General features: G+C 35.8%; 1 protein-coding gene across 1 annotated transcript; it reads left to right on the forward strand.

The window, feature by feature from the left end:
- Positions 1-4736: 4736 nt before the first annotated feature.
- Positions 4737-24929, forward strand: LOC109106360 (sodium-dependent neutral amino acid transporter B(0)AT2-like). Its single transcript, XM_042744218.1, has 12 exons — positions 4737-4946; positions 6187-6660; positions 10745-10902; positions 11050-11176; positions 11334-11515; positions 18462-18572; positions 19780-20021; positions 20144-20333; positions 21812-22004; positions 22275-22434; positions 23163-23325; positions 23690-24929. Exons 2-12 carry the CDS (start codon positions 6351-6353, stop codon positions 24077-24079), a joined length of 2226 nt encoding a protein of 741 aa, XP_042600152.1. The 5' UTR covers positions 4737-4946; positions 6187-6350; the 3' UTR covers positions 24080-24929.
- Positions 24930-25349: the final 420 nt, after the last annotated feature.

The following is a 25349-nucleotide window of genomic DNA, read 5'->3' on the forward strand; positions in this document are numbered from 1 at the left end:
AGGGACAAACTTCCTGAAGAACCCTTATGCTGTGCCATATTTGCGGAATGCACGTCTTTCAAATCAGTTTACAATTACATTTTGATATCGATTAGTAAGTTACTAAGTAAGTAAATAAATAAATGTACTGAACCAAATGAAAAATCGTAAACAAAATTGCAAAGTACACATTTTAACAACTGTTTTTACTGAACCACATTTGTTTGAGTTATTAACTGGGCAGTTATTTCCAGCACACATTATTTTTATATTTGTCGCCACCTAGTGGTAACATAATTAAAAGCATTCCCTAGAGGTGGCGTGGCGCATTAGTACACATAAATTGAAACAAGACCAGTCATTATATTGAAAAATAGTATTTTGTGGTTAACAACTATCAGGCACAAACTGATTTCAAAAGGAGGCTGAGATTAATCATCTGATGCACTAGCAGAATCACTTCTCATCTCTTTACAACAAGTAAGTATTCTGTCATTTATTTCAGGACTAGACTAATGTTGATGTTTTGTAGTTTTATTGGATAAGGTCTACTGAGTATGACCAGCTTCTCACTGCACGTGAAAGATTGTGTTTTTTATTAACATTATTCAGTTGGCATGCAGTTTTTTTTTTTTTATCCAAAGCATTCGACTACATACTTCATTCCCTGAATATGGGACAATTTTTGATTATCAGTTCCTCTGAGTGCCTGCTGGAGGCTGCTTTTGAAGTCAAATCAACTGTCCGTGTTTCATCAGATCCCGAAGAAGCATTCACCAAGTTCAATTGCTCAAAAAGGCCCCATCAGCAAGCCTTGTCCGCTTCAATTAGCGAAAAGTGGCATCGACCCCTTTGTTAGTGGGCAAGGTGTCCGGAGCTTTTGTCTGAGAGCATGGAACCCAGACAGAGACTAGACAGGCAGTGGCTGCAGATTTACGCTGCAGATTAGGGCAGTCAAAGCCTGCTCAGCTCTGAACAGAGCTCAAGTTTGGATAGTGTCCCTGTGTTTATACTGTAAAGGGTTTTCTGTTACTGGGCTGTTGCTCTTCAAGCTGATTGTTTCCATTCATTCTTTCAGAGTGGGTGAGAGGGAGAGAAAGAACTTGTTGAATAAAAAACAGCTTCGGATCTGGGCTGCTATCTGTGATCGTGGATTCTTCCTTATGCGCTACTATTATAAAATTACTGGTGAAGAGTTAGACGTGGCATTATTGATCTCAACCCTCTAGTTTGTTACAGTGAGATCTTTAAAAAGAGTAAAAAAAAAGTATAAATGTGTATATATTTACATACATACATACATTTACATACATTACATACATACACCTTGCATACAATACATATAAACTATTATTATTATTATTATTATTATTATTATTAATGGAATTTTGGAATGTAAATTGTTTCCCACCTCCCTACATACTGCATGTAAGAACTGGACAAACTAAAAAAAGAACATTAAATGGAATTAACAAAATCACAAGTATTAAAACTCAATTTATTCTGCTTAATCTTAAAAGAAATACATATAATAGCTTTGTTCACATTAACACCTACTTATTTAAATGACTAATATTCATGTTTCTAGGAACTTCTAATTCTATGTTAACCAAAATAGTCATTTTTTCTAGGTTTGCATAGGTGTCCCTTTTAACCCTGTCACTGCAATTTCCATGTTCCAGTTTTCAAAGTCAAACCTACTGATATAAAATCTTTTTTTCTGTTGTATCTCTGTATTTCTTTCCAGTTTCATTCTCAACCCTCTGATTATTCCATAACTAAATTGAACCCAAAGGCACAGGCCAATTTTCCTGAGAGAGAAGACTTTAGGACCACACTGAAATTAATCCCCTCATTGTCAAACATCTCCAAGAGCTTGTGAAGGCACCGCTGTCCACTGCCACTCCAGTTCCCACATTAATTCCATTATCTTGGAACATGGACAGTTAAGATGTGACAAAAAGGTATTGGACAGAGGGAGATAAAAAAAAGGGGGAGATAGAGAAAAAAAAGATAGGAAAAGTGTATTATCCACCTTTTTTCATCAGGATAAAGGTAACTACAGCAAGGGTGGGTTTCAGCAATGCTATGTGAAAAGTGTCAGACTACATTAAATACTGAATCACTCAAGGGTCTTGTGAAAAGCCTCCTGTGTTCTTGTGCTTGCTGGACACTCATTCAGTCCAGGACCAATATTTTTTAAGATGGATATTTAAAAATCTAGAGCTGAATACTATAAATTTTCATGATGATACACAGATAAATAATTAAACTATTCAACTCAAAATATTGTATTTTGATTGCTCCACAAGTAAGACAAGAAATTTCCCATCTGGTGTTGATGGGTGAAAATAGAGCAAAACTTGTGACAGCAGCAAAGGATTATGTTACCAAATTCATGGCGTAGTTAGCACATTAACTATTTAACAGTTAGGTAGAACAACCTGCCATCTGTGACTGAATGGTGTGTGTTTGTTATCATCACATGCTGGAAACATTCTCAAAATAATGCCCTGGACAAGAGCCATTGGGAGATGTATAATGCATGTATATGCATGTATAATGCATGATTCTGATGCAGTGATATTTGCATATTTTAGATTTAGTTGTAGTCCATTGAGATGTCTGTAGCATAGTAAGCTTTATGTTTCATCTAATGATGTCATGGATTAAACCTTATCACCAATGGAAACTGCTCCTGTGGCTCATCGCCATGTGCTGAGTGCAATGCAACGTCACACTAAAGTTCCGGGAACATCTGACATTATGATCACTCCCAGCTATCAGCAGAGGACAATCACATGTCACAAGTAGCCATTAGCGTACTGGGAACAACAAAGCCCTTTATTACTTAAAAATGATTTACATGTTTTCCAATTAGCATATACTACATACTGTAGGCTATCAGAGTCACTTTCCAGAACTTGCACACTCACTGTTCCTCAATGGTGGGAGTGACTAAAAACCTTTAAGAAATGCACAATTTTCTGCAAGCACTTGATTCACAACCTGCGAACACATGTTCTTTTTTTTTCTTTTTTGTATTATACAAGTTCAAGTAAATACATTTTAGGAACAAGCTCTTAAAATTAAAAAGGGGCCTTTCCCACAAGGAAAAACTATGAAGGCTGCTAATTTTTTTCTGATAAATACTTAACAAGTCATGCAAGTCAGGGCAATCTATTTAATTTACAATGTAAATGTCACTGTAATAGCACACCCTTTTGCTAAACAGCATCAACCTTTGCAGGCTTCCACAAGTTCTTGCTTAAAATAAGTATACTGAGTGAGTTTTATGGGAATTTTTACATTTTTATTAATTTGAGTTAATTAGTTTTACTTCAAGTAGTGCATGCATTCATTGGTCAACATAGGAGCCATGTTGATCTCAAACTTGTTTTTGACTTCTAATCATTCTGCAGATTTACTGAGTGCAGGTACAATCGTAGGATTAGTGCGCAAAATGTGTTTTTCAAAAATTCTAAATTTATGACCGAAAATAAAAAGAGGTGAGATTAGAACATGAGCCAAGGAATCTATATATAAAACACCTAGACTATTTCTATAACCAGTTGCCCATCAATTGTAACCAAACTGTCACAATTATTTAAGGGTTACTCCACCCCAAAATGTCCACAGTATGAAAGACATGGTCAGAATAGTCCATCTGCCATCAGTGGTTCAATCGAAATTTTATGAAGTGACGAGAATACTTTTTGTACGCGAAGTAACAACAATTTGTCTCCTCTGTGTCTCTCTGCATCAATGTAGCGCCATTTTGGAGAATATCCGCTGAACACAAGCAGCGTACGCTCTTCTGTGTCAGCCGTGACACCAGGATACATTTTCTATGTATATTTACGCTTTGATTTGAACGATAACAGCGCATTCATGCAGAGCGGCTGACACAGAAGAGCGTACGCTGCTTGCGTTCAGCGGATGTTCTCCAAAATGGTGCTACGGTGATGTGGAGAGACAAAGAAGTCGTTATTTTTGTTTTCTTCACATACAAAAACTATTCTCGTCACTTGATAAAATTCAGATTGAACCACTGATGGCACATGGACTATTCTGATGATGTCTTACTTTTCTGGACCTTGACAGTGGAATTTACCTGGCAGTCAATGGGACAGTCACAAGCCTCTGGTTTTTATCCAAAATATGTTAAATTGTGTTACAAAGACGAACTAAGCTTTCACGAGTTTGGAAGGACATGGGGGTAAGTGATTAATGACAAAATTTTCATTTTGAGGTGGAATATCCCTTTAAGTCATTTTGTTTTCTTTATAGCGCCACCAATAGTGCAATTTACACACATTTATATCCTAAATAGAGCCGCGCGTTTCAGACCTTTATTCCAAATTTTAAATGTATAAAATTACAGTTTTATCTGTAGCCTAAATCACGTTTTAAGACAAAACAAAAGGCATAATACGATTCCAGACAAAACTGCACCTAGCACATCGTTATTGGACTCACATAAGCCTGTGTCAGTATCTGAGATTTTAGTCATTATTGTAAAGCTGATGTAAGATTTCCAAGCACGAGGTTACAATACTGGTACACCCCTAAAAACCAGCTTGTGGGCGCTCTAGTGGGTTGTACCACTCTCATTAAATGGGGGGGATTTAGAATTTAAATCATTTTACAAACATAACGAACGCAATTTAAAGCAAAATACGATGTAATACTGACATATTATTTGATGAGTTCAAATATATTATATTAGTAGCCTACACAAGACACGCCTAGTTCAGTTCTTCAGGGAGCTCAAATCAGTTTCCTCTACAATCTCCTGTTGGTACAACGACACTGAGAGACAGTAGAGCATCCGCGCCTCCTGCATCATTTACATCAGATTATGTTTGAGCTGTACTTCAATGTCCACACCATCGAATACAAACCGCCTGCAAGCCGAAACAGCACATTTTAAAACCTAAGCTCATCTCCTTTTGATTCGTTACAAGGTAAGCTGATTTTTTTTTTTTTTTTTTGGATTGTGTTTATTTAACATACGGTATGATGAGTGAACGGCTGCGCAATCACATGCAGTGAATGATGAAACCTCGCACATGGGTGACATAGTAATTGGGGGGAGGGGAGGGGGGGGGGTTCTTTACAAATGTATATTATAATTATCTCGTAAATAATAATTGCTTTCCGCATGAACGTAATTGCCTATTATCAGTCAGTATAATAAAACCGTCTAATCATTTTCCCTAAAATGAGCGGAATTTAAATAAGATCTATACATATAGACACAATGGCCTTTGCTGATAACAAATTATTTACTTTAGCCTATATCGTTGACATCCTATGCGCATGTTGATTTCTCGACCTTCTTTTAAAAATTCCTTTTTGAATGAGCGAATTTTAAAACATTTTATAGAATTTAGAGTTAAATCTAAGCGTAAATTCAATGACAAAGAGGCCGAAATGTGTTCTACTGGAGGCTGGATTATAAAAAGGTGCAGCCTTGAAAGAAATCTATTTATCACACGAGCTGCCATCGAGAGAGCGCGCCGCGCAGCATCATTCACATGTACACTCATGGTTCAGTATACAATGTACAAACCAGACCTTCTGAGACACAAAGAATCGATTTACTACCATTATTACTGTAATATTCTTTTTTGCTATCAATTTATTGCGAAACCGGCAACCTGCTATTCTGGGGCGCTGCGGCCACGTGACTACAGAAGGCGCGCTCTTGTCTGTTTGGGTTCGTATGCAAATGAACCGACCTCGTGCTCCGAAGAAGGGCTAAATTATTTAGATGAGAAATATGATCGTGTTCCGAATGATCCAGTTGACTTGAGTTACATTTAATGTCAAATGGAGTAAGCGGTGATGCAAGTGATGGTTACTGACAGCCTCCTGCCACGGAAAACACTTATATGTTGCGCCTTTGCGTTGTGCATCACATTAGCTGTGACTACAATTAAGCTGAAATAAAAATATTACACTTGTCTCAGCCATATAAGATACAGTCGGGGGAGAAGGCGCGCTTATTTAGCCAATTAAAAATCAGCTGTGTCTGCCTGTCAGTCACTTAGCGTTGGGTTTGACTGATAAGCTTTTAGCGTGGAAGATTTGAAAAAGTGAAATGGAGTCTAGTGATAAAATTGTGCAATTTAGTGACACATTGCATGATGCAAGGGGAATTAACCTGTCTAGTTTCTGTTCATTGTTTTTTTTATCTAACAGGAAACCTCTGTTGTGAAAATGAGAAGATAAATATTTCATCTACCCACACTTTCCTTTATATATTGACTAAATCCCACATAAATTTGTACATTTGACAACTTGCCCTGCCCACACGGATTTCCTAGAACCTTTCCCTCCCCATTGCTAAAAAGAGACATTTTCAAATGCCCAAAAACAGCAAAACCGTCAAGAGAGAGATTGACGATGATGAAGTTACAGAATCTGTCAAAGATTTGCTCTCCAATGAAGATAACTGTGAGGACTCTTTCAAGAAGAGCTCTTTAATGGTAGGAGATGTTCCACAGAATAAGGAGCGGGATGTTGAGGAGGGCTCAGAGGAGGAGGAGGAGGAGGAAGAAGAAGAGAGGCCTGCATGGAGCAGCAAGCTCCAGTACATCCTTGCCCAAGTGGGCTTCTCAGTGGGCCTGGGAAACGTCTGGAGATTCCCATATTTGTGCCAGAAAAATGGTGGCGGTAGGTTATGATGAATGAATGATATTAATTCAAAATATATTTGGATTATATTCATATATACAGCCAATAATTCACCTTGATGAGTAGATCTATATCTTTCTATAAATCTAGATATATAAATAAAACTGAAACAGCTCACAATTTCACTGTTAAATATTCTCCATTCAGATAGATAGATATAGATATGAATGGAGAATATTTGAGAGTGAAACTGGGCTGTTTCTGTTCACTCACATGCTTAGACACAAAGGAAGTATATTTCTAGACTGACAACCTAAAGTCAGACATATGCCCTACACCTCATTTGCAAGTTCTCATTATGCATTTCCTCCTTCATTTCCTTCAAGTCTAGTCATTGTATTTTCAGACCCAGAGATCTTTCTTGAAAAACACACACTATTAACAAATAATTATTGGCATTTTGGGGTATCATAATTCATATATTTACCTAAGCAATGCATTTTTAGTCAATACAAACAAAGATGCACCATAATGAAGTAATAGTTTAGCACTATGTGTGGAAACTCCTTAGGCTAATCAACTGTAATTACTTTTGAAACCATAGAAAGTTATTGGAGTAAGAATAGTACCAAAATGACGATCAATAAATATATCAATAAAAAAAAAAACTAATTAAAATTAGTTGTATGAAACAGAGATCCAAGTTGTATGGCATTGAAATGAATGGTTTTGCATGTGCAGGATAATCACTGGCTATATTACACATCTCCGATTATACAAAGCTGTTTAATGTCAAGAGAAAGCAGATTACAGTTCCTTACCCTGGTCTCCCTGATAACAATGACATACATTAGATATGATTACTCGTCTCTTTCTCTTTGTTCACCTTATTTCATTTGCAAAAGACACGTTCAGAGTGAATGAATAACTTCTGTATCAGAAAGAAACACAGAAAAGAAGCAACCGATGTTATAGCTATTATTTTATAAGGAATGACAATGTCTTACATTTGGGTTTCACATAGTAACTATTGTGTTTGTACTGTATACAGTTGTACAGTAGTTTGTGTCAAAGGCCTGTTGTCTGCACAAGAGTTTGACCACAACCCTGCCCTGTTTTACTTTCCAGGTTATAATAAATGATTGTGACCACCCTGCAGTGCAGATCAGTAATTAGATTAAATAGGTCACTGTGTGTGGGCCGTGTCTGTCTCTGTCTTTGTCAGGGCAGAGCAACCACATCACGGCACCATCTGTGTGCCATCAATGACAGCACGTTTTGTCCTCAAAGAAAAAAAAAAACCTACTATTTGAAAGTTAATTGGGCACAAAATCTAAAGAACCATATTACTGTCTACAATAAAGTTGCTTAGTATATTAACTGTTATAATGGTGAAATCATTGATGACGCTTACCTTTTTCAATATGTAGCAAAGCCTGGGTTAGATGCAAGCTCTAGAGGAAATCAATGCTAAATGGCCTTAAATTGTTCATGACATTTCCCAAAGCCTGTACTATAAGCACCCAACAAAAGGGTTATAATAGTTAACTAAAACAAAACAAATGTTGAAATAAAAGATGCAAGGCGTTTTGAAATAAAATATACTGAAGTTTACAGAACATTTTGTAAATGATGCTTCAGTTTATGTTCCCAACTGGATGTCTCTAAATATAACCGATGGTGTTGTAATCATCACAATTGTCTGAGAATCTTAGTAGGTTTCTGTGTGTTAAAGCACATGACTTCAACATGTTGGAGAAGCAGCAGCCCTAAAGTACTCTCAAAGCAATGCCATTGTATTGAAGTTGTTCCCCATAAGGCACTGGGAAGGAATGTTCTATCCTGTGCCACTGGCAATGCTTGAAAAGTTTGAAAATGTCAGTCTCGTCCTTCTTTGGCTCTCTGAAACAGAGTTTAATTCAAGAGAGAAAATATTTGCAAATAATTATCGTGGGTTACCTCATTCATTCATGTTTTGTAAAATACTGTAAGATTAGACCAGTGTTGTTATTGTTAACTAAAAATAATATTAAAAATGTTTTGTTAATTGAAATAAAACTTAAATAAAATAGAATATAAATATTAGATCAATAAAAAAATTATTAATAAAATAAAAATGTTACCTTGACCATTTTGAAGTACTAAAACATTAAAAATCGAATTACAGTAAGTAAAGTTTAATAAAAAATACAATTAAAATTGGAACTATAAATAAAATATTCAAAATATTAGTTTTTCTCAATTGATTTGACACGTTTCTCCAAACTCAGGTCACTGTTCTCAAAATAGTTAACACAGTGAGCTGAACACTTTGTAATTGTCCTAAACATATTGTACGTTTTCAATAATTTCATAAAAATGATAAATCATGCAAATAATTTTCTCAAAACAATGTACACAAAATTGTTAATACAACAAAGCACTACTTTAAAATATCTGAAAAAAGATTTTACACAAATCACAAACATTTACGTACCAATTGTCCAAACTCCAAACAAATAAAACTCTGTAATGTCTTTCTATCAAATGAACAAGGTATATTTTCGATTGGCCCTAAACTGATAACTACTTGGTTAATTACACACACAACACAGGAAATACAGTTTTTCTAATCGTTTACACATTTATCACAAATGCAATGAAATTCTCTTCCAGATGTAAATGAAAGGCAAGACCAATAATTCAGGATAATTCATGTTTACAGCAAACACACACACACGTGTGAATTCAGTGGTGGCCAAAATGATCAGAACACTAGTATTTTCACTAGCTAAAATCCACCACTGTGCTGTAAAAGACTGATCTGTAGTTATCAGAAAAGTTTGTTTGCAGTTCTTGCTGCTAAAGGTGGCATAAACAGATTTTAATTTTAAAGGGGCAATTTGTTTTTCTCATGGGTGATAGCAGGTTTTGGATAACAATTTTTATTTCATTTAGATATACACAATATATGTGAATCTGGACCACAAAACCACTCTTAAGTTGCTGGGATATATTTGTTGCAAAAGCCAAAAATACATTGTATGGGTCAAAATTATAGATTTTTATCGACCAAATATTGTCCTATCCTAACAAACCATACATCAATGGAAAGCTTTCTTTTTTCAGCTTTCAGATGATGTATAAATCTCAATTTTGAAAAATTGACACTTAAGATTGGTTTTGTGGTCCAGGGTCACATATATCAACTCCCTGTTGAAGAATTGTAAAAAACACGTATTTTCAGTAGCATATTTGTGCATCTACAGCTGAATGTGTTTTATAATCAATAGTGAACACACCTTCCACCTAAGTCGTGGCCTAGTGGTTAGAGAGTTTGACTTCTAACCCTAAGGTTGTGGGCTTGAGTCTCGGGCTGGCAATACCACGACTGACGTGCCCTTGAGCAAGGCACCGAACCCCCAACTGCTCCCCGGGCACCGCAGCACAAATGGCTGCCCACTGCTCCGGGTGTGTGTGTGTTCACTGCTGTGTGTGTGCACTTTGGATGGGTTAAATGCAGAGCACGAATTCTGAGTATGGGTCACCATACTTGGCTGTATGTCATGTCACTTTCACTTTTTTTTCTTTTTTTTTTTTTTTTTTTTATAAATTTGATGTTCATTTTTACTTTTAATAAATACATTACTAGAAAAAATTGCAGCGCTTCATTTTGCAGTAAAGTTGAACTGTTTGGTTAAGATAATTTTGTGTTTGGATGGCTGTGCAAATTGTCTTGAGAACAAATAAAAAGTGTCAATAAATAATACTAAAATAACACTTTAAATGATTATCATTATAAATAACCATTAAAAAACATAATTAAAAACATATAAAGAAAGCTAAAATAATTAATTATTTAGAAAAATTATTTATAATGAATTAATAAATAATCATAAAACCAAGATGAAAGCAATTTTGTTTGTTTAGGTAAGATATATGACATCTTTAAAAATAATCAAATACTGAACTTGAAGAATGTTTGATCATGATGGGTAATTGCTTAATGGCATTTACAAACTGTTACTTTTAGCATTGAACATACTGTATCTGACATATTGTATATATCAAGTCCTGTGCATACCAGTTTGGAAGTTTGGTTCCTAAATAAATAGGGCCATAACCATAAGTTCTCCTTTTGTAGGAGCATATCTGGTTCCCTACCTCATTCTGCTGGTGGTGATAGGGATCCCCCTCTTCTTCCTGGAGCTAGCAGTGGGCCAGCGCATCCGAAGAGGCAGTATCGGGGTGTGGAACTACATCAGCCCACGTCTGGGTGGCATCGGCTTCGCCAGCTGTTTGGTGAATATCAGTCCTTTCATAATAACGTACCATACTTCAAGTGCACTGTATAAAAAAAGCCAAAGTCAGGAGAAAGGCAGCTAATTAAACCATTTAAAGAGTATAAGCTGTAGCCTATACATTTGACTTTATTCTCTGTTATTGCAGGTGTGCTTTTTTGTGGCTCTATACTACAATGTCATCATCGGTTGGAGTCTCTTCTACTTCTCACAATCCTTCCAGCAGCCTCTTCCTTGGCACGAGTGTCCCCTGGTCAAAAACAAAACCAATACATGTAAGACAGCTTAAAGAAGAACTGTAAATTACACTTAGAATTTTTCAAATCCATTCATTTAGGCAGAAACTACACATTTTCATTTACTGGACAACTTTTCTGATCTTTTCAATCTTATGATGCTGTACAAGATTGTAAGTTTCATGTTATTGTTTAGATGTCGAACCAGAGTGTGAGAAAAGTTCTGCCACTACATACTACTGGTATCGTGTGGCCTTGGACATCTCTGATTCCATTTCTGAGAGTGGAGGACTTAACTGGAGGATGACTTTGTGCCTGTTGGCTGCTTGGACCATGGTGTGTCTTGCTATGATGAAGGGTATCCAGTCGTCTGGAAAGGTAAGAAAATTGTTTTGTATTTTGTTCTAAGAAAGTTTGCCTTTGATCACACAGTAAATGTCAGCTAAGACCTCAAGGGATGTCTTAAAAGCAACACAGAGAGAAACGCAGACCTTCAGACTGATCTTTCCTCTGTCAGTGAGAACCACTGGCCTCTCATGTGATCCATGCCTGCATGACGTTGTGAAACGTGATGCAGCATCATACGGATAAGACAACATGTGGTACTCTGGCATCTGTGTGCTTCTGACCCAGCTCACTTTAGACAGCTGAGGGTTTTCTCAAATCATGCGAGTACTGAAACCTTCTTAAAGGAATAGTTCACACAAAAATTAAAATTTGCTTAAAATTTACACACCCTCAGGCCATCCAAGGTGTAGATGAGTTTGTTTCTTCATCAGAACAGATTTAGAGAAATTCAGCACTTGTTTACTAGTGGATCCTCTGCAGTGAATGGGTGCCGTCAGAATGAGCCTCCAAAAACCTGATAAAAGCATCAAATGAATCCAAAAGTAATCCACACAACTTAAATCCATCACTTAACATCTTGTGAAGTAAAAAGCTGAGTTTGTAAGAAACAAATCCATGTATGGTATGCTAAGCGTTAAATGCTAAATTTCTACAAATACTTCTTCATATCTGTTCTGTTGAAGAAACAAACTCATTCACATCTTGGATGGTTGGAGGGTGAGAAAATTTTCAAGTATATTTTAATTTTTGGGTGAACTATTCCTTTAAACATAAGTTAAAACAACAAGTTGAGGGGGTTGATTTTGTTAAAGCATCATTTTTTACAGTGTATGGGATCAGAATCCCGCCAAATGTATTGCAGTCATAGATCGAAAAATAATAAGCATAAATAATATATTTAAAAACACATGTAAAATAATAACGCACAAAACTGAAAAAACAAATGCAATTTTTTTTTTTAAATAACAAACAACGCGGTCATTGATCGTAAAAAATAATAAGCGTGAATCAAAAATGTAAACACATTTAAAATTATATTGCACAAAACTGAAAACATGAATTCAAAATTTTCCAAATCGCAAACAAATCAGGTTCCCTGCTCATATGTGTATATTTTTTTGTGTGCTTATGGTCTTTTCCCCTTTGCTCTTGTTTCCACGTTCTGCGCTTGCGTTTCTAAATGTTGCAGTTAGAGTTTCATGTAAATCAGGGCGTGCTTCAGCGTCACCATTGGGCCACAAGTTCTAGATTGACAGCTGCTCCTCTAGCCAATCAGTTCAAGGGGGAGTTGACGTCACTCCGATGCGACTCGTGGCTGCTGTGGCAGGTGTGTGAAGTAGAGGGTGATGGTGACACGGGAGTGTATATTCAAATATCACCTTTATCTTATTGGGTGGTTTTTTTTATATTTTCTGTCGTCCTCCCCCAAAAAAATATCCTGGAAAATCCCGTCCCGTTTCAATCCCGGAAGAATGACTCACGTTCCCTCCCACTATGTTGTATTTATTTTTGGCCGGAATCTGTCACAAAAAAAATAAAAATAAAATACAGTACAGATCACAGCATGCCCACTTTAGTTAAATAAAAATTAAAAATGTAGTTTTTTTGTTATTTTATTGAACTGAAAGCCATCTTAATGCACATTGTGCATTGCACACACATTAAATTTAATGTAAAACATCCATGCTAAACACACACGTTTTCTATTTTATTTATTTTTTTCATTTGAGCGTAGACATTTCACTGTCTATAGATTTATTTTTCATACACAGAGTTTCGAAGTTTCTCGCTCAAGTTCACATGACCGAGACGACAGAAATCCGCTATCGAAGCATCGTTTGCTTTAATTATTTTACAGAAGCACGTTTCGTTGTTATTCTAAGTGCACACAAATGAACGTATACGGATTCGAAAGATTTATTACTTTTTATCTGTATGAACAAAGATTACGGAGTATTTTAAGAGCCAGTGAGAGCACCGGTGCCTATCTGTCCTGCTGTGAGCGTGCTGCTGTTCAGTTTGCGCACACACTTCAATAGCGCACATTTCTGTGGGTTAACATTAGATTGAGCTGCGGCCATGTAAAGTTGTGACTACATACATCTTTTAGATGAAAAGCTATATTTGAGGTCTATGAATGATAGCTGGGCTTTTGGATGCCCTGCCCGATGTAGGCTACTGTATTACCACATAGACCAGCCATTAACGGTCTGTCCTTCACGCGCAGGTCATTCACTGACCCAGCCACACCAAAGCAGACAGGAGGAGAACATAAAGACACATGGGAAGTAGAATTGAGTTCAAAATTAAAATATAAGCCTACAATTTATAGTTTATTTAAAAGGTAGGCTATATTTGTGTATAAAGTTTGGGATCAAAGTGTTATTACGATTCCCCGGTCCTGCCCACTCCCGCTGACATTTTTTTCTGTCCCGTCCCAATCCCGTGATTAACAGTGTGAAGATCTAGTGTGAGAATGGATAACCAGTGTCAGAAGGCAAATCCCGGACGATCTCAGGTAATTAGCCATAAATATTTTGTTATGGGGTGACAGAAACATTCACTGTGTGTTATGATATTTTCTGCAAGCTCTATGTAGTCAGACTAGGCCGATCTAGCTCGTTAAACAGTGTGTCTTGTTAGTTTGGTTTAGTAAGCAATACTTTATATTTTAGGCATTGTAGGGCTGCACGATAAATTGCACGCGATATGCACGTCTTGTCAGTAAAGGCGGTGTCCTGACATTTCCTACCAGGGTTTACTGCGCATGCGCACATCAATATTGCGTCCTTTTTCTCGTGCTAAACAATGATTTTTAATGTATATGCATTACTGTAAGGGTAGGTTTAGGGTTGGGGAGGTGTAAACTTTAAATAAAAACACAATCTAATTGTAAGAAAAAAATATTTAATGTTGGTTTCTTGTAGCTGTATCCCTTCAAGCTACAACCACAAATATAACACATAAAATACTGTATTTGCATTCCGGTTCTGTAATCAAAGGTAAAACTCTCCATCACCTGCGCGCTTTCACATGGAGCAGCATAACGGCTAGTAAATGCTGCTCCATGAAAGTGCGCAGGTGATGGAGATTTACCGCTGATTACAGAACCGGCTTTACTGACAAGCTGCGCATCAAATATCGCGTGCGATTTATAGTGCAGCCCTACTGCCTAAAATATAAAGTAGTTGCTCACTAAAACCAAACTAACAAGACACGTGTTAGCGGGCTACATATCGGCCTACTCGGACTACATAGAGATTGCAGAAAATATCATAACACACAAAGTGAATGTTTCTGTCACCCATTAACAAAATATTTATGGCTAATTGCCTGAGATCGTCCGGGATTTGCCTGCTGACGCTGGTTATCCAGCTTCACACACCTGCCACAGCAGCCACGAGTCGCATTGGAGTGACGTCAACTCCCCCTTGGACTGATTGGCTAGAGGAGCCGCTGTCAATCTAGAACTTGTGGCCCAATGGTGACGCTGAAGCACGCCCTGATTTACATGAAACTCTAATTGCAACATTTAGAAACGCAAGCGCAGAACGTGGAAACAAGAGCAAAGGGGAAAAGACCATAAGCACACAAAAAAATAACATATGAGCAGGAAACCTGATTTTGTTTTGCGATTTGGAAAATTTTAAAATTCATGTTTCAGTTTTGTGCAATATAATTTTAAATGTGTTTACATTTTTGATTCACGCTTATTATTTATCGATCAATGACCGCGTTGTTTGTTATTTAAAAAAAAAATGCATTTGTTTTTCACTTTTGTGCGTTATTATTTTACATGTGTTTTTAAATATTTTATTTATGCTTATTATTTTTCGATCTATGACTGCAATACATTTGGCGGGATTCTGATCCCATAACAGTGGCCCCATACTGCACAACACAACAAAGACAAGCCGCAACACAATGGAAACAAGCCACAACCCAGAAACATTACAACAACACAATGGAAACAAGTCACAACACAATGGAAACAAGCCACGACACAACAAAATTAACAGCAGAAACAAGTTGCAACATAATGAAATCAGCACAACACAATGGAAACAAGTCACAACACAATGAAACTGGTCTGATGCTTTGTGTTGTGGCAATTTCGTTGTGTCGTGAAGATTCAGTTGTGTTGTGCACTACTGGGCCACTGTACTTTTTACATATTTTTAAAGTGCATATGTTAAAAGAAAACATAAAGTGGTTCAGTAACTACACAAAAAATACTTTAAATTGTGCACTAAATTGATGTTTGCTCATGATAAATAATAAAGGTTTCTGATAAACATTTAATCTATTCCCAGCTAAAGGGATATCAGATGGATTCCTACTGTTTAAGTGTGGCCCCTCAGTCAGTAAGGATATTATGGTATAAGGTATAGTATACTATACTCTGCAGGGGATAAGGACAGTCTTTGAAGCTTAATCTGGGATTTACCTCACAAAGGAATACCAGTGTCTCATTCAACATTCCCAGAAAGCATATTTCCGTGAATTAAAAAAACCCCACAGTGCCATTCTTTTTTTCTTTTTTGTCATTTTGTGTGCACAAATAGCATGGCAATGCTGGTTGCCATGCTTTTATGTGCACCATCTCCATTCACAGTTCTGTGGCACAGCACCAAATAACCATACTCAGCTACAATTATTGGTGTTTGGGGAAACTGTACTGTAGAATTAGAGCTGTGTCTGCAGGAAGAGGGGTTGACTGATTTAATGGATCTTTGTAAAACCTTCATGATGCTTCATTTTTGGGAAGCCACAGAAAATGTGTCTTTTAATCCTCGAAGCTGTGGGATAGTTAAACCTTAGGCTTTGTTCTTACACTTTAATGCTGGTCCACCCTTGATGAATCAGAAATGAGTCAGTAGCCTTTTCAGCATCATGGCCATACAGTAAAAGTAAGATCAAAGAAAGACAAAAATGTCAATCATCTATGTAATTCTTTCTGTTTACTTTAAAAAGTGCTTTTCAACTTAAATTAGCTTGTTGAACCTTTGTGAATGCCACATTCATGTCACATGTCAGAGCATGACTCTAGCAATTCCCAGGGAATGCATAAACTGACCAAATGCAATGGGAATCACTTTAAATAAAAATGTCTGGCAAATGCATAAATGTGAGTGTAGAAAAGCGTTTACTGTGTCATCGTAAGCATGGTCTGTCCATTCTTGTAGAAGTTTTCATGATCAACTAAATTATGACCGTTTTAGTGCAAAAACCTAGATCTCAGGGAAAATACCCAATAAAAAAACTAATAATATGAACCCATTTAAAATGTGTCCATGAAATAATTTATACATGGGCTTTAAGGATTAGGCTAGCTATTAAGTGCTGACATTATAATTCTTGTTAAGTAGATAATTATGAAATTATGTTGGGGTGTGACTGCATGACTTTAGTAAACTCTTAAAAAGAGAAGCAACTGTTCCCAGTATCGCTGGATTCTCAGTCACACCTGGTTTGTTGTAGTATATTTATTTATTCATTTAGCAGAGGCTTTAATCCAAAGTGACTTTAATATTAGTTTAGTATTATGTATATATTTGTTATCTATATACTTTTATAGATATATATTTAATAATATTTTGAATTAGTTTTAATTTTATATTTTCAGTTTTCATCTGAAATGTAGTTTTAGAAATGTTCTTTTTGTCTTTAATTTGTCTGTTTTTGTTATTATTATAAGTTTTATATTTCTAAAAAGCTTTAATTGTTTCGGTTTAAGTAATGTTTGTACTTAAACTTATTTACTTAAAGGGATACTCCACCCCAAAATGAAAATTTAGTCATTAATCACTTACCCCAATGTCGTTCCAAACCCGTAAAAGCTCCGTTCATCTTTGGAACACAATTTAAGATATTTTGGATGATAACCTGGAGGCTTGAGACTGTCACATAGACTGCCAAGTAAATAACAGTGTCAAGGTCCATAAAAGGTATTAAAGTCGTTGTCAGAATACTCCATCTGCCATCAGACATGCAATCTGAGTTAAATGAAGCAACGGGAACACTTTTTGTAAGCGAAGAAAACAAAAATAATGACTTTATTCAACAATTCCTTTGTCAACAGTCTCCTCTGTGTCTCTCCATATCACAGTATGAAGCGTATGCTCTTCTGTATCATCCGTGCCACAAGGTTGCGCTGTTTCTACATGTATTTAGCTTTGATTTGAAAGAAAACAGCACTTCCTTGTGGTGCGGATGATACAGAAGAGCATACGTTTCATACTGTGATATGGAGAGTCACACAAGTTAGTTTTATTTTTCAGTTATTTAATTCAATTTTTAAGTTAAACAAATGTATCTATGTATTAATATATCACATTTTCTTGAAACCACATCCATATAAACATCCAGTAGTTTTGGAAATATGTTTCAGTCTAATCGGACTGGCCAGATCAGATTTCAGAAGTAGTTTTTTAGTCAGGGATGTAACATACATCATTCACAAAGCACAGTAGTGTCTGCAGCTGTTTATCAATTCATTCAATGATAATCGCATGTGGCATTCAGGCTAGAAAGTCAGCTAATAGATGCCTTAACTACACCATCTGGCTCCAAAACAGCATCTTTTTTCATTAAGAGTCATTAAAAATTAGCTTCATTTCTTCACTACACTTTTTTGAACAAACGAATCTGATTTCTTCACTTTCAAAATGATGGACTGTCAAGGTGTGAAAATGTAACAAATGTAAAGGTTTGAAAAACAAATCGCAATTGGATGCACTGTGAAAAAAGCCTGTTGACTCTGTCAACAAAGTCAGCAAGTGAGGGCACTTTTCTGCCACCTATGTTTAGAAAATGATTTTACAGTTTAATAAACAGCAGCATAGAGAAAAACATGCAAATGACTGTTCATAACAGAAGTCACTAGCCTTCTTTGTGATATTGCAGAACTACAAACTGTAAATCACATTTTACATTGACATTTTTTGATAATCTGTTTGGTTATGTCTAATTGCAGGTGATGTACTTCAGCTCTCTGTTCCCGTATGTTGTGCTTATTTGTTTCCTGGCCCGTGCTTTCCTGCTCAAGGGTTCTGTTGACGGCATCATCCACATGTTTACACCAAAGGTAAGACCCTAAATAACATGATCTGTGTATGTGTGAGCAGATGACACATTACGACAATGGTTAGACCAATTTACTCTACATGCTCTGGTTCATACAGCAGCAATTATTCCACTTTATTTAGAATTATGGTAAACATCCATTACTAATTCCCATGTGTATCCGTTGTCTCAGTCCGGTGGAGACCAGTAGATGTATCTATGGAAACAATACCCCAGCCAGGTTTCCCAGCATGCATTTGTGATGTGACTCGACAGAAGTGAATTAACTCTTCCATCAGCACAGATTGAAATGCAGCAGACTGTCTTGTTGTGCCAGCTATTTTACACAATACACATCCAACACACAGACACAAGATGTGGTCACATTTCTTCTCAGTGCAAGGGGCTATCAATGTGTCCCTTGTTGTGCTGTTTCGCTTCAGAGTCTAATCAGTGGGTGGTTTGTGTAGCACACAATTAAATGAAAGTATGTAGCCTCTGCTTTGGAACAGTACTGCTATTGCATTAAATTATTAGAGCCATTACAAAAGCTACATTGTAGCTGAAATGTGGGAAGAAAAGAAACCATAATTTGGTAATTAAATGTTTTTAATTGTTCTTATTATATTAAATCCCATATTTAAGAAGATTATAGCAATGATTTTACTTCTTTGTTATCAAGGATGTAACTCAGTATCTAAAAAAGCTGATAGCTGATAGTTATATTTAAAAAGATTTAGTATTTTGTTCCAAACCTGTGTTTGTGATATTTTTAAAAAATATATTTTTCTATGTTCCATAAAGTCCATTAGTCATGGTGTTACTTATTATATACTATTTTTTTTAATAGCTTTAATTTCTATATTGTTAATTTTCTTTTTTCTTTTTTTATCTTAAGGTCTAATTTATTTTTATTTATGTTTTAGTTCAGTCTTAGTTTTTATTTCCAGTCATTTTAGTGCTTCAACTTATTTCATTTAGTAGCTAAGGTAAAATTTCTTTTTAATATGTTCATTTATATGTTTAAAAAATGTGGTTTTAATTAGCAATCAACAGATATATAGGTCAGTATGATTAAGAAATTGCCCACTTTTGAGATACCGGCTTCAGACATTAATCATAGCCAGATTAATATATTTTCATATGTTTTCAGATATTTAAAGTGAAAAGCATATAACTGCATCCAACTGAGCATGTGACAAATAATAAACTACAATATCTTCTTACAGCTGGAAATCATGCTGGAACCCAAAGTGTGGCGTGAAGCTGCCACACAGGTCTTTTTTGCTCTGGGTCTTGGTTTCGGTGGTGTTATTGCCTTCTCCAGCTACAACAAGCGAGACAACAACTGCCATTTCGACGCTGTGCTGGTCTCCTTCATTAACTTCTTTACCTCAGTGTTGGCCACTCTCGTCGTGTTCGCTGTACTGGGCTTCAAAGCTAACATCATGAATGTCAAATGTGTAGAGATGTAAGTAAAAAAAGCAGTTTAGTAGAATATATTCAAAATAATAATAAAATACACTTGCAGTTCATAAACCGTATACAGATCAAATGACCTGTGGTTGACTTTCTTGTATCAATGTATCTTAGGAACACAAAGAAGATCGTTGGTTTCCTTGGAAAAGAAATCAATCCAAGCTTGATCCCACACCATATTAACTTCAGTAATGTTAGCCCTGAGGACTACCAGCAAATGACCAACATTATCCGGGGCGTGATGGAAAACGATTACCCACGCCTAGGTTTAGATAGCTGTGACATCAAAGAAGAGCTCAACAAGGTGAGGAGGAGCTTAAAGTGAACCGATACACCTCGGGGAAACCAAAGAGACAACTGATATACACAAACTTTCCATGGAATACAACCCCGGCAGCTACGCTCTCACTCCAGTCATTTGTTTTGAAATTTAATACAACAAAAAGGAGCACTATCCATCAAAATGTCTTTTTTTAAACTCAATCCATAGTCAGTGGCTTAATTTCTTTTATGAACTCAAATTATTTTTAAATGTCAAAAGGAATAACCCCAAGAAAATGTAAAATTAATGATATTTGTAAAAAAAAAAAAAAAAAAAAAAAAAAAGTTAAAAATAAATATGAAAATTATTTATACTACTGATCAGCGGTTTGGGGTCAGCACTATTATTATTTTAATATTATAATTAATATTTTTATTATTCAAGGATGCACTGAACTGATCAAAGGTGACAGTAAAGACTTCTGTTTCAAATAAATTATGTTCTTTTGAACTTTCTTTTCATCAAAGAATACTTAAAAATAAAAGAAAATATTAAAAAAATAAAAATATTAAGCAGTACTACTGTTTTTAAAATTTATAATAATAATAAATGTTTCTTGAGCACAAAATCATCATATTAGAATGATTTTGAAGAATTATGTGAAACTCAAAACTGGAGGTAAGGCTGCTAAATAAATAAATAATATTATATATATATATATATATATATATATATATATATACTAGACAACATTGTAGAAATCAAAATTCATTTTTATTTAAAGCTTTTAAAGGAGTTCTACTTTTCAGAATCTCAGACATCCTTATTTGTTATTGACACACAAACAAATGTGAAATGCTTAAAAAAAAAAACGAGTTTTTGACCATAATAAAGTAAACTGCAGAGGAAGTAGTTTAGCGGCCAATAATGAAGGAGGAACAGAGGTATTCTGCTGTGCTGTTATGGAAAGAAGTGTGTGTGATGAAGAGACACCGCATGATGAAACAAACGGAAATAAATGCGGTATCTGTTGGCTGAGGCGATGCCATAATGACATTAACCACATACACACTTATAAGAACCGTCACAGTCTGTAGTCTTCTAGAATATGGGACTCTTTCTTTACACAGTCACTTTACTTCTGCTGCTTTGATGTGTTTTCTTTTACTCAGATCTATTTTTTCAGTTCCTGCTAGTTTCGAGGAAAACCCTTACACTAAAACCTGAATAACTGATGCAGCATCATCAAGCAAAATACAGCATTTTAACAGTGTAGAATCAACAGATGTATGTAAATCATTGCTATAGCGCAAATCTATTTTTAATGTTTTGGCATTTAAATATGATCAAGTAAATGTCACTTTTCTGAATAAATATGTGATGTTTGCCAGTGCAAAACAAGTCAAGCCTTGTCCTTGTACTCATCCAGGTTTTTACTAATCAGACATCATCTTTGTATTCATATGTGCTTTTACATGTTTTTGAATGCATGCTAAAATCCTTTATCTTTCTTCTCACAGGCTGTGCAGGGCACAGGCTTGGCCTTCATCGCCTTCACTGAAGCCATGACCCATTTCCCAGCCTCACCCTTTTGGTCCGTCATGTTCTTCCTAATGCTGGTCAATCTGGGGCTGGGCAGCATGTTTGGCACTATCCAGGGCATCCTCACCCCCATTGTGGATACCTTCAAAGTACGAAAGGAATACCTCACAGGTCAGCCAAAGCCAAAAGTTCTTATGGAGAAAAGGCAGCATCCTTTAGTTCATATTTGCTCACATTTCAGAATATAGCAGATCTTTATTTGATCCATCTCTGAAGCCTATATGGTAGATTTGCATGGATTTTGAAGTTAATCAAATACTAATATGGTGTGTAAGTCAAGACGAGAACATTCTCAAAGAAAGATTCCAATATACCATTCAAAAGTTCGACTCTTGGTTACCTCTGTATCACAAACATTACTTCTCTCTGCTTTCTTTTCAGTTGGTTGCTGTGTACTTGCCTTCTGTATTGGTTTATTATTTGTCCAGCGATCTGGGAACTACTTTGTAGCCATGTTTGATGACTATTCTGCTACTCTGCCTCTCCTCATCGTTGTTCTTCTGGAGAACATTGCTGTAGCCTGGGTCTACGGCACTGACAAGTATGTTACGCACGCTTCCTCTATTAGAGAGCTTACAGCGCCCTCTGGTGACATGAGCGTCATATTGCTATGAAGATTATTTGTTTTCAACCCTAATTGAATTCAATTTATGATCACATACCAACCAAAGAAAATTGAAATTCTAATTAAATTATCATTAAGGTATTACAAAAACCCTATGGACTGCTTTAGAACTCAATCAATCTCTGATTGAATCATCTTGATAGAAACTCAGAGAAAAAGCAAACGTTTTTTAGAGAGGAACACATTCTATTTAGACTTTATTTTGTAGTTTTTTGTAAACTTTAAACTTTAAAATTAACTTTTAAATATATTATTAAAACATAAAACTATTTAAGATAAGTAAAACTAAGGTTAAAATAAAATTCATTTAGGTAAGACATTTAAGATTGAATAATGAACATATATATATATGTTAATATATATATATATATATATATATATATATAATAATGAATAATTATATATATATATATATATATATATATATATAATCATAAAAATAAGTAATGACAAAAAGTTAATAGATTGCTTTTACAAGACAAAAATTATACTATTATTTATATATTATATTAATAATTATTTACAAAAGCTTAATACAATTAACAAATCTTGAAACAAACTTAGTTCTGAATTAGCAGAAACTCTAATCTAATTTGCAGTGATTGTTGGATTGATGCATCTCTGTCTCCTGTGGGTTCATTCAGGTTCTTTGAGGATCTAAAGGACATGCTTGGTTTCACTCCATACCGCTTTTATTACTATATGTGGAAGTTTATCACACCAGTGCTGCTGCTGGGTCTTCTGGTCGCAAGCATCATTCAGCTGGGACTGTCGCCACCAAGCTACAGCGCATGGAACCAGCAACTGGTGGGTGATCTCGAATGAAGCTCTGAGAAAAGAGGCCAATATGCAATTTAAAAGCTTAAAACTTTACATACAGTAACTGAAACATGTTTTTAGCCTAAAATATGGCCGTGATTTTCAGGTTTTGCTCAGAGAGGAACACATACTTTTTTTTGTAGATTATTTCACCTTAGGTGTTCTATTATTTGTAAACATTAAACTATTTAACATTTAAAAGTCATTTATTAATTCAGTATTAATACATTTTGGGTGAATTATTCTTTTGCGCCCGGGTCAATTCTAAGGCTTTCAATCCATAGTTTTACCACAGGACTAAAGTAGAATTATTCCTTTGCCAGAATAATCCAATTGCAGTGTCTGTTTTCAGGCTCAAGAACAGTCTCTCAGCTATCCGCCCTGGGGCCTGGCTGTCTGCATCTCACTGGTGGTCATTGCCATCCTCCCCGTGCCTGTGGTTTTTATTCTGCGCTGGTTGAACATCATCGATGAGAACACAGGAGGCCTGTCTACTGTCTCCTATAAAAAAGGGCGCATTATAAAAGACACTGCTTGCAGGAGCAGAGAAGATGACGAAGACGATGCAAGTCTTCTCAATGCGAAGACGCCGAGCGAAGCCCCGTCACCCATGCCAGCCAATTACCGGAAGCAGAGCGGAGCTGCTTCAGGCGCAGACATCATGCTCAATGGTAGCTGCAGCACTGGATACGTAATGCCGAATATTACAGACATTCCGGACATGCCCGAATCTGACTTATGAGGATCTGTTTAGCCTCATCTGTAACTGTAAGGACCAGTATCATTTCATTTGCCCTGTAAGAACCTCTTCATCAGTTCCAGACCTTGTCAATCATGATTCATTGAGTGGGAATGGAAACAAACAGCATTCTCCTAACAGTCATCTTCATTTCACACTGGTCCAGTACAAAAGTTTCAACATTTCAAATTGTATTATATGTGTAGCTAGCACTAACACCCCCCCACCCCCATCCCATCGCCCAACTGTTGCACGCACTTACCCCCCTCTGTAGGGGCCTGTAGACCCCTGGTTTATGCTCTACTGTAGAATGGCTATTTGTACAAACAGATTATGTTGCAAGTCAGGGCAGTTCCTGTCTACAAAAATCGAGATTAGAAGCAGCTTAGCAGCTTGGGAAAAGTCTAGAATGTAAATGTATGCGTAAAATGTGGAAAACATGCAATATTATTCTTTTGACTGTAGTTTAATCATTGTACATCTTGTATGGATTGCATTTAATACAACCATAACTCATTGTTCGAAAATGTGTGCCTAATTCATTCTAAAAATGTTAATAGAATACAAGGCGTGAATGTTGTACATTTAAGGTATTCTGTAAATATATTATGAATAAATTTATTCAAATATAGTTTGGAATACAGATCATGTTTTTGGTAAGAAGTGCTTAAAAATCCAGTACGCTGACTTTTTTGTTTGTTTGTTTGATTGTATGTTTGCTGACGTGCTATCATTGTAAGAAGAGTCTTGAGACTCCTCCCTCTTCCTGTAAATATTTTTTCATGAATTTGCTCTTGCAATGACACAGTATTTCCTTTCTCAGTATAGAGATTAAAAGATAAAATGATTCAAACACGCCGTTTGTCTTTATGACTTTGTTGCGCTCCACAATAACGTGACCTGAAATTAAATGAGAATTTAAAAAAGACAGTACATGGAAAAATATGCACCAATATAAGCACTGATATTAAAATTCTGGCTGATGTCAATTATTTTAATTTTGTTATAATTGGCTGATTTTAGAAGAATTGGCTGATTGGCAGAAATGCTACAACAGAATTTATGCATATAATGAATCATTTTGGAGGTTTGCTAAAATATATATTTATTAGTAATATGAATTTATTAGCACCTTTAAAGATAAATTTAAAGCGAGGGTTAGAGGATAGCAATGGTTTTGGCCATTATTCATCCATTATGAAAAAACAATTAAAAAAAAAAAAATACTTAGTTAAATCTATTTTATATTATTATATATTATAGTGTAAATATA

The sequence above is a fragment of the Cyprinus carpio genome, chromosome B18 (assembly GCF_018340385.1).
Source record: "Cyprinus carpio isolate SPL01 chromosome B18, ASM1834038v1, whole genome shotgun sequence".
NCBI classification, from domain to species: Eukaryota; Metazoa; Chordata; class Actinopteri; order Cypriniformes; family Cyprinidae; genus Cyprinus; species Cyprinus carpio.